This window comes from Eutrigla gurnardus (genome assembly GCF_963514095.1).
Source record: "Eutrigla gurnardus genome assembly, chromosome: 16".
Classification (NCBI taxonomy): domain Eukaryota; kingdom Metazoa; phylum Chordata; class Actinopteri; order Perciformes; family Triglidae; genus Eutrigla; species Eutrigla gurnardus.
The window spans coordinates 16,397,156-16,408,147 of record NC_139927.1 but is presented as its reverse complement, the minus strand read 5'-3'; the positions used below and the strand labels follow the sequence as shown (position 1 = coordinate 16,408,147).

The following is a 10,992-nucleotide window of genomic DNA, read 5'->3' as shown; positions in this document are numbered from 1 at the left end:
AACCTCCTCCCCCTTAGTGCTGCTCCTCTCTCACTAAACACTCGAAGAGCCTCGAGGTTGTCCAGAAGCTGAAAACTCCAATATTTATTAACAGCCGATGGTTTTGCTGTGCAGTGAATCACAGACTACTGACCGAAACCTGTGCAGCTTATAAACCGTCCACACGCACACAGCGTGATGACTCAGCAGCATCTTTTAAAGCTCCTCCTGGATGATGAAGGATCTGGGATCTCGTTTAGAACCGTTGCGTCGCACGAATCAGTTCGATTCCCATGCAGAACTCAAAAACAAACTTGATTAGAGAATTTGTGCACCTGTACGGAAACTCAGGTTGTAGAAATTAAGTAATGATTTCTCTCAGACGGTACGTAAAATGCACCGCGTCATAAACCAGCTTCTTCCATAAACACCTTCCGATTGTAAACTAAGTCAAATCAAAGTGCTGGTTCCACATTAATCTGAGATTTAATAAAAGGAAGTTGTAAACTGGCAGGCACTTTAATGAATCAGAATATTGTTTGCCTTACGTACGTTTAAGTGTGGATCCGATATGCTGTCTTAGAAAGGAAACCCCAGATTTCGAACCATCCCGCAACGTTAAGGATCGTTTCGAGTGACGGAATACGTCGGCGGTTGTCGACGAGGATTCTGCGTTGACCTGCACTCATCCACGGTGAGGTCAGAGAGAGCTAGAGAACAGGTGTGCAGACTTCAGTGCCTTGCTTGAGGGCACATGAGCAGAGTGGATGAGAGACAAACTAGTGAATGTTGCACTCTTCTTCGTCACCCTGCTGCTAAAATCAAATGTTTAAAAAGATATTTTTTTTTTGTTCCTGTCGTGTTCTGTAACATGTTTCTCTAAATCACTGGAGGAAGCCATTTTTAATACATTGACTTTTTATTATATCAATCTCAAACCTCCACCCACAGCAATGTCCATTAAAAACAAACAAAAAAAACAAAAACACCTCCTTCATTATCTTTTTTTTTTTTTTTTTTTTACATTTATACAAATACACAGATCCTGTGTACGGCGAATTGAAGATTGGATCTTGACATTGTGGTTTGATGACAGATTTCTTTTTTTCTTGCTCATAAAATTGAAACGTACACAAAACCATATATGCACAAGGAAACGATAGACTCTTCATGACATAAATTATCAAAATACAGTATTGCAACAGTCCCAGATTTTTTCGGAAAAACTGAAGTAAGTTCCAGTTCTCAAGCGAGTTTTGAAGTGTCAAATCTGCACAAATGAACATCAGTACAATCACGGTTAAAAGAAACATGAAAGTGGTGTCCTAGAACAGGACTAGTTAAAAACGTTTGATTGCATTCATGGCCGGAGCTTTAGTTGGGTTTTCTTTTGTTTGTTTTAATGCTCAGTGAGATTATAGATGGAGCTATACAGGAACTATTTACAAAACAACTGCAGTCAATATAAAAAAATGAAGAAAAGTCAATTAGTGGTTTGAGTGTAGTTCGTCTTTAGATTTGTAAGGAGCTCCTTAAAAACTGCTACAGCGCGTACAAGTCCTCCTCGGCTGGACTGCACCCAGCTCCACAACAGGAAGTCTCACCGCCAAAGACATCAGCTTGTGCCGTAGCAGCGGAGATAACGGCAGCAAACGAGTATGAAGACACACACACACACACACACACACACAAGCCCTGGGAGTCGGTTCAGACCGGACACACAAATACTTGAACAGCTACAAGACAATGAAAACCCGACGGGGCTCAATCGAAGCACCATATAAACTATTACAACTGAATGGACAATCAAACACTGACAACGAGGTGGGGAGGGGCGGGGGCAGCAATTAGCACCAAATCGGACGTCCGGGGTTCAGGAGCCAATCAGAACTGCTCCAGCAGCTGTCGGAGGTAGGGCGCCTTAGAGAGCCGTCTGTTGATCTGGGACAGCTTGTAGAGGACGGGACAGTCCAGAGACACACAGGGGGCCTGCCGCTCTGCACAGCCGCTACAGTTCCTGCAGATCTGGACACAAAAATACCACAGACCCATGAAATATTACACCGGCGAGGCACCCGACAACGCGAAAATGTCCTGTCACCATTGTCTCAGTCAAAAGAACTGGGATCTGTGATGACATCCAGATAGAATCAAGTCAAAATGTGCTTAAAATGGCAGCAAAACACACTGGAGTCACTTTGCATTGTGTCAAGAATGTCATATTTTATGGCGTCACAGTGATTCCAGAATGGTATATATTTTAATCCTGACATAATATCTTAAAATCGCCCCGTGCCTACTGCCGACACTGAACTGAGGTCGGGTTCCTCCGAGGATACACTTCAGACATTTGATTTACAACGCCGTCACCCAGAGCAGGGTTTGGGCCGGAGCATAGGAGCAGGCGGATCGATGCTACGTCTCCATGCTACGTCTCCATGCTACGTCTCCATGCTACGTCTCGTTTCTGAAGATTGACACCAGTTTGGGTTCCTCTCTTCTAGCAACAAAGTTGTGGACCAATGAGGACCATTTAGCGGTCATGAAAAGGTTTTCTGATTTAGCAAGTTCAGTTTTATTTGGGATCAGATCTAAACCAATTTGTTTACATTACAGATATTTCTACAATATTTTTAACAACATTTGAGTGCCTTAACTGTTAAAGTAGTTACTGTATAATAATTTTCAAGATAAATGAACAAAACAGTTATTTTCTGTAGAAACATGGTACATACCAAGCCCCTACAATGTTGCTATTTAATGACCCTTTGTAATAAAAACAATTAAGAATGAAAAGGAAGAAGAAAAGAATGTTACGGTGATTATTCCAAGTAAAAAAACGTTTGCCATATAAGATGTCTCACCTTCAGCAGCTGGTCTTGCTGACTCTCCCACTGTCTCATGTCCTGGTAGAGCGTGACGGCGACTCGCTGAGGCTCAGCGCGGCACCGCGAGCACACGCCCAGCTGCGTCAGCTCGTCGCACACGGGGCAGTGAAGCGTGGTGAAGTACTGGGAGATGGTGCCCTTCCTCGCCACTTCCTCTCCCCCCGCGGCCGCCGAGCAGGACGCCTTCTGGATCTGTGTGACAACGACAATGTGGAGTCTGAACGCCTGCAACTGTCCAATGACATTTATCTGGCAGACGGAGGTACCCATGATGCACTCAACACTGATGCATTCAATGAACTCTCACACAACAGTGCAAGAAGGAACTCCGCCAGCAGATGGCGTTCACGTTCTGGAGAGTTTGACTTCAGTATCGACACAAAGGCAGGTTTGATGAGTGGATCCTCAGCATGAAGCACCAGAGAGATGCTCTTCATCCTTTGTTCTTTCTCCACTAAATAAACCCAGTGAAAGACTTTCTGACAGTCTGCTTTTATTTTGAAAGGAGGGGAAGCAACAAACTCATAGAATCATCTTTTTTGCCCATTCAGGTTTTTCTGCCTTGTCAGAAACTCATTATCGTCACGTTGCTTCTTAATAATGGTAACCTCCTGATGTGAATGACGAGCGTACTCACCCTGGGGAGCTCCTGGTACCAGCCAAACACGTCTACGCCGATCAGCTGGAACATGCGAGCCAGCGGCGGCAGGATCTGCTTGGTGATGTAGTAAGTGGCGTTGAGGCGGAGGCCGGGGTCCTGCAGGACCTCCATGGGCCGACGCACCAGCTGGATGAGGGGCAGGCCGGGCATCCCGTACACGATCACGTAGGGCACCCGCTCGCCCACACGGGGCTCCAGGCGGCGGTCGTACGCCATCATACGCCTGAGACGGAACGAACAAAACAAAAAACTTAACATGACCGAGCTTTTCATGATCAACTCAACGACTGCTGGCCTGAATACACAACATAAACTAGACGAGTGCTCATGAATGAGGCTCAACATTTCCCTCTCAACCATGCCTCTGAATTTATATTCTTTTTTACCCATTAAGAGATGGGTTGCCTAGCAACAGACTCAGGTACTGTACATGGAGGCTTGTGCAGCCAGACAATGAGCACGGTGGGGAAGCAGTAATTGGATTCACACACTGACTACTGTAACTGCAGTTGACCACACAACACACACACACACACACACACACACACACACACACACACACACACACACACACACACACACACACACACACACACACACACACACACACACACACACACACACACACACACACACAGAGAGAGAGAGAGAGAAGAGAGAGAGAGAAATGGAGGATTCTCTCATTGAAGCATTCGTCTGCTTGTGGTGCGGTCACACACACCTGGTGAGCTCCAGGGCAGGCACGCAGGCTCCGGGCCGGTACGAGCTGCTGCCCCGGTACTCTTTGGCGAAGGTCAGGTCTTGCATGCTGGCCCGGCCATCCAGAACCTTCATGCACTGATGCTGCACGAACTGCTTCACCTGGCTGATGTCCCGAGTCTCGAACAGCAGCTTAATGGAACGTTCCAGGATCTGGACGACGAGGAGAGAAGAAACGCGAGGGATGAAGTGGATTCACGTGAAATATAAGAAAGCCACCTGCTGATTAAACCCCATGATGTTTAAATATGATCAGGAAGCAGGGCCTTCACCGACTGACACCTGTGAAGCAGTCAAAGTAGACGAGGAGGAGGAAAACTGGCTGCACAGTGAAACGGAGGAGAGAGGAGCTTTGCCTGTTACCTTGGAAACAGCGGGGCAGCCGTCGCGGCGCACCGTCTCAATCCCTTTGGCATCAAACACGGGCTCCTTCTGGTCGAGGCTCTCGTACATGTAGCCCACGTAGCGCTTCTTAGTCTGCAACACGCAGGGCAGGTAGACCTGGGGACCAACACACGGGTCAATAACTCTGAGAACACTGGAACAGACTCATCGAAATGCACAATGCCGTGTGTGTGTGTGTGTGTGTGTGTGTGTGTGTGTGTGTGTGTGTGTGTGTGTGTGTGTGTGTGTGTGTGTACCTTCTCAAATTTGAGCTTGACTGGCTTGGGGTTGGTTGCCGTCACCGCCTCAGCCATCTCGTTGCCGATCTTGAAGGCCTGCTCTTTGGTGGCTCCCTTCAGTAAAACAAACATGCTGCAAAACGCAAAAACAGAGCACTTAATTCTACAGTCCATCTACGCCGCGTCACTTCCTGTCACTGCTCAAAAACCTCATCAGCTGGTTGGCCTCTTTAGCAAAGCGGTACGAACCCGAAATAAAGTATTTAGTTGTGATTCAAGGAAATAACCGAAAACAACAACATAACGATGACAGTTTGTAAAAAGCCTGATGTCGTGGTTCGTTAGGTCTGTCTGCAAGACGACAAGAAAACAACTTTTAAAATGCTTGTTTTCTGGATGGCGTTGGGATCGATCGGAGGTAGGCTATGCTAACATTGTAGCTGCTCCATCAACACTTAAAATAACGTCATCTAGACTTAAATACTAGACAGTCTCTGGTTTCTACTGGTCTGGTTCAGCCTCTGTACTAATGTGAGCTTCTGAGGTTCATGAGGTGAACCTCAACACAAGGTGAGACGTGGTACTGATACTTGTACTAAAGTACTAATATTGGTATACCTGTCGGTGTCTCCGTACACAACATGCGCTCCCCATTTCTTCGTGTCATTGACCAACTTGATGGCTCTCTCCAGCGTCTCTCTGGCCTTGTGGACGATACTGTCTCCAACCTGCAGGGGACAGAAAGGTCCAAAGCCATGTTGACGCTGCAGAAATGTATATTATGCATCCCACTTTTTGGATGCATTTGGATATAAATGATAAGATGACCAACACAAAGGCGTTCCTAAATCAAAGACTGGCAGGATTACGTAGCTCTGTGTGGCCTGAGCTCACCTCCACGCTGGGCATGCGTCCAGAGTAGTTGGCGGCGGTGTAGCCGAAGGTGACATTGGCGATGAGCTTGAGTCCGAGCTGCCGGGCGTCCAGCAGCTTCATCAGGGTCTTGTCCTGCTTGTAGGCTTTCATAGACTGCTTCACCATGATCCTGGTGTTGAGGATTTCCTCCAGCATGCTGGGCAGGACGCCTTTACGCACCGACGACTGGACAGAAAAAGGGGGTCAGAGTGGAGCTTTTAAGGTGATTTCTATTCTAATTTACTGGAGAAAACAGGTTTTTCAGTATGTAGTGTCCAACAAAGTAAAATAGAAAAATCTTTTCATTTCCTGCACATTGTGCTATAAAGATTGATATGTAACACACACGGTGAAGGGTTTGGATTTAGGGAGCAGCAACAGACACAAACTAAACTACTGACAACCAGCTTCAGTTTTGGACAAAAAAAAAGAAACAAAAATCAGCTCCAGGCCTGATTTCCTTCTGTGCCTTTTAATAACCTCATCACACAAGTGTGTGAGTGTGTTACGTAAGGCGGCTGCGGGACCGGAGCCAGGTAGAGTGGAGCCATGAGTGAATGAATGAAAAGAATGAATGGACGGACGGACGCGGAGCATGAAGAGGGCTTCCTACAGACGTGCTCGGCCTCCGCGGCAGCTAATGAAGCTTTAACAAACTGGCAGAGGACTGAGGACTCAGACGGATGATTCACACTCAGGCTGATTGTTTTCCCGGGGCGACGTTAAATAAGCTCCTCAGGGTGGAGGGTGCCGTACCTTGACGTAGGCGACGCCGTTGGGTGATACGGTGATGTCATTGCGGAGCTGGTAGAGGAGCTCCGGAGGAACCCGCAGGGAGGTGCAGCCGAACCTAAACTCATCAGGCCTGAAACGGAGAAGAACAAATGTCATTTAGCGTTGTACCCAAGCTAACGCTCAATCACCAGAGTATCACTAGAGTTCACTGGAAGACAAGTTGCAGCCTCATCGTGTCCTCTCAAAATGATGCTTCCTGGGATCGGAAGGATTATTAAGGAAAAACCTTAGTCCTTTCTACCGATCGTATTATGGATAAATTAAAGAGTTGACTGACCACTAATCGTGCCAACGCAGCTTTGGTTCAGGTTTTTCAACGACGTCTTAGAATATCAACATGACATGGTGAGTGGGCTTCTACAGACGCTGGTATGGTTAAAAATAAAAGCAGCACATGAACTGGCTAACGGTATAACTATTACATGTATAATAGCAAATAATAATTCAAACTAAACCCAGTGTTGAATCACCAGTTGGACGTTCTGAAGCTATTGAAGCCAGCGTTCGTCTGCCAGCCAACTACTCCCTTTTTTTTTTTTTTTTTTGGTAGACATATGCATGTTGGAGAAAAAAATAAGTGTGCATGGCTCCTGCTGTTGCTATGCAACTACAGTAATCCTGCAATGTGTCCTACGTTGCAGCTCGGAGCCGCGAACACCATGCAGAGCTCTCAGCATGTCGGCCGCATTAAAAATAACGAGGGGAGGTTGTCGGTGTGTGCGGGCCGGTGGTCAGCTTACGTTCCCAGGCTGTCCACGTGGCCGAGGCAGGTGGAGTAGCAGTAGTTGTACGCGATGACGATGGAGGGATAGAGCGACTGGAAGTCCAACACGACCACCGAGTTACTGTAGAAACGCGACTCGGGCTCCATCACCAGAGGGATGCACTGCGGCGCCCTCTGCTGGGCTCGCTGCTGGACGCTGGGCGTCACTGGGATGTAGTTCAGCGGCTTGGCCAAGCGGAGCATCATGGACTCAACGCGGTACTGGACAGATAAAAAAGGAAGAACACTGATTATAGTCTGTCGTTGCACATCCTCGGTTGTACGTGTAATATGACCCTACTTCTCACTTGATTTATTACCTCAGTAAACATTGTAAACATGAGTTCACAGTGGGGTCACAGTCCTCTGTAGTATCACAGTACATTCTAGTCCCGCCCACTTTTAAGCTCTCCAATCAAATGTGACAGATTTGCTGATAATTCCTCTTTTAAAGGTACGGTGCTAAAATATCTGTACCTGTGATCCTCGTGTCAGAACGTGGAAGAACTGAATCCCAAACAGTCTGGCCAGCTCGCTGGTTCTGCCGATGACGTCACGCTGCTGAAGAAGCTGCATGGTGCCGTGCACGCGGCTCACGTAGTGGTCCACCATCTTCCACCTGACACACACACACACACACACATTAATGCATAGGCATTAACTGTTTTGGTGTTCATGTAAATCCATCTTTGTTATCATGGCTGGTCATAGACCAAACCAGAATTCATGGTGTAGCCTCAGACCTGAATTCCAACAGCCAAGTAAATACTGTTACAAATTGCCTCGTCTTTAGAAATGTATAAAATGAAGCTCACATCTCTGATGAAGCGTGTTTGGTATTGGTACCTGTAGAGGTCGGTGTTGTGGTCGAACCAGTCGGACAGCGTGCGGGGGCTGTAGAGGGGGAAGCGCTGGTGCAGTACGTGGAAGGCCACATTCTCAAACGTGTAGTTGTTCAACGTCGCCTAAAAAAAGAAGATAAATAAATATCTTTGACCGTCTCATTTTTAAGGTGTTGGGTTTAAAACTCTCAATGGGTGAAAAGTGAAGCAGGTGAAAAGCTGGTTATGGCTCAGCGGTAGAGGGAGTTGTCCTTAAATTAAAAGATTATACAGACAGGTTTTAAACGTGGCATTGATTTAACGTTCAGTATCTTTCCCGAGAATAACTGCTGGAGGAGCCGGGGTTCGAACCACCGATCTCCCGACTAGAGGACGACTCACTCTTTGAGCGGTCTGAAGACGAGCAAAGCTCTGTATAAATGCAGGTCAGTTTACCATTAACCAAAGATCCATATCATCATTTGTAGTTCACTAAAAGGACTAAATCATACACAATGAAAAAATTAGAAAAGGGGGAATCCTGTGAGAGCAAGTAGGTCACAATTTAAAAGTGGTGGTGGGGGGTTGACGGGACGGGACACCTGCCTCAGTCTTCATCACCCTCCACAGGTTGAGGGTGATGCGTCCGATGATGTTGATCTCAGTCATGGTGTCGGCGCCGTAGTCGTCTCTGTCTGCAGCGAAGCGGTTCTCTCTGGAGTCACCTGAGGACACGCAGAGTCCGACAGTTACAGAGGAGTGAGGAGGGGAGACACACACACACACACACACACACACACACACACACACACACACACACACACACACACACACACACACACACACACACACACACACACACACACACACACACACACACACACACACACACACACACACACACACACACACACACACACACACACACACACACACACACACACACACACACGACCTGGATTTCAGGATTTCTTTCAGACCAGAAGAAAGGATCACTTAAACACAAACTCTGCTGGGTGAGAATAAAAAAAAGTGCACTAAGACATCCTGGAATAATCCTTTACATTTTGTTAAGAAACAAATATGTGTATTCATTAATCATAATCATCTCCCTGCAAAATACCGTAAAAAAACATTTTAAACATTTACTTTTGTATTCTGTCATTTTTAAATCAGACTATTTTTCACTTCTCTATGATATTACGATACAATATTATATATATATATATATATATATACAAAAAATATATAAAACACCTACAATAAGTGGATTGTGTTAAATTTCCATTATGCCTGATAAAAATGATGGATGCAAATATCAAAATCTTTATTTATCCTTAATTTAAAATCCTTATGATTTATGATCGTCTTATTTTAGATTATTTGATTGTTTTTTTTAAAGTTGCGTCTTATCTGCAACGGAATCAAAATTTCTTTAAAACATGTCAAATAATTCCAGTGTGTTTTAATACCACTTTATTTTAATGACTATCAGGATAATAAAGAACCATCACCGTCACCATGATCGACTTATTGTGAGCGCTCTTTAAATCATGATAAAATCCCGTATCGTCCGGTCACTATTCCCTACTTTCAGCAGCAACAATCAGACCGTCACACCTTGAACACACGTGTTGAAAATGCAGCTACGAGCTTAACAAGACCAATCGACCAAGTCAACTTGTGGCAACAGTGGGTCCTACCTGGTACTCGTGACAGCTGCTGACAGAGGTTCACTCCGAGCGCGGCGGCCCGCTGGAGGAGGTATCCCCAGGAACGCATCTGCACCTCGTACCCCACCAGGATGTCTGGGTCATACCTGGCAGAAATCAGCCATGTTTGAGCCGAGACTTGATCTTCAGACTAATATACAATATACAGTATGTGCAGAGTTAGTATTAAAAACATAATAATGCTTTAAAAATCACATCTTTTCTTTGCCTTAAAGCTCAATTTAAGACGGAAAAAAGGGAAATTCATCTCAAAAGTCTGCTTCATCAGCAGAATTGCATATTTGCTGTAAACAAACAAGTCTGTAGGTAAAACGGGAACTGTGTTGGCCGCACATACGCACCTCCTCATGACCGCCATCACTTCCTGAAACAGCATCTTCTCATCAGCGGCGTACGTCACCTGCAGCCCAGAGACACCCGACCTCACCAGCAGGGGCGCTGTTCCTCTGTGACCTGCTGAGCATGCAAACAGACTCCTACTTTGAGAAGGCAAATTCTGCATATCTTTGCAAATGAGATAACGTTTTGAGTAAATCTTTGCATGTAAACTAAAAAAACATCACATTGCAATAGTCAATATCTTCTCACACCTTTTCATATTTCATATCCATCGGCCTGACTGTACGCAGGCACTGATGGTGGAACTGAACAACCCACGTAAACACTGCTGCCTGTTGATGCTGTGTTTACCAAAGGCATTTTTTTGTGCTGCACAAGCAATGCAAAGCAAATATGCCAAATTCACATTATTTGCGCAAGTTGAAATATTTTAACTTGAGCAAGAACTTTGTGTGACGCTGTGATGGAAAAGCCTATCAAATTGAGATCATCCTTCTTCCTGATGTCGCTGAATCAGAAATGGAGGAAACAAATGTTGTCTCTTGTGTCTGTGGTCCCCCAGAGCTCTATGATAGTAGTTCATATTAGTCCAGAGACCAGACTATGTGGAGAAACCAGAGAGCCAACGTGCATCTTGCTAGATCCAGTGAATACAGGCGTGTCTAGCGTGTAGTGCAAGGCAAAAAAAAACACCCTTAGCCTCAAACATTTTGCTA

At 45.7% G+C, this 10,992-nt stretch overlaps 1 protein-coding gene across 1 annotated transcript in view; it reads right to left on the bottom strand.

Moving 5' to 3' along the window:
• Positions 1-1,853: 1,853 nt before the first annotated feature.
• Positions 1,854-10,992, bottom strand: part of rev3l (REV3 like, DNA directed polymerase zeta catalytic subunit) — a 56,170-nt gene continuing 47,031 nt past the window's right edge. The window contains exons 18-32 of the mRNA XM_084030648.1: positions 10,279-10,393; positions 9,908-10,023; positions 8,811-8,929; positions 8,230-8,348; positions 7,861-8,002; positions 7,361-7,605; positions 6,582-6,690; positions 5,805-6,011; positions 5,529-5,638; positions 4,929-5,043; positions 4,651-4,788; positions 4,250-4,440; positions 3,505-3,751; positions 2,844-3,059; positions 1,854-2,004 (exon numbers count right to left, since the gene is read on the bottom strand). Coding sequence (XP_083886774.1) covers positions 1,864-2,004; positions 2,844-3,059; positions 3,505-3,751; positions 4,250-4,440; positions 4,651-4,788; positions 4,929-5,043; positions 5,529-5,638; positions 5,805-6,011; positions 6,582-6,690; positions 7,361-7,605; positions 7,861-8,002; positions 8,230-8,348; positions 8,811-8,929; positions 9,908-10,023; positions 10,279-10,393 — 2,330 coding nt within the window. The 3' untranslated portion in view covers positions 1,854-1,863. The remainder of the gene's footprint in view (positions 2,005-2,843; positions 3,060-3,504; positions 3,752-4,249; positions 4,441-4,650; positions 4,789-4,928; positions 5,044-5,528; positions 5,639-5,804; positions 6,012-6,581; positions 6,691-7,360; positions 7,606-7,860; positions 8,003-8,229; positions 8,349-8,810; positions 8,930-9,907; positions 10,024-10,278; positions 10,394-10,992) is intronic.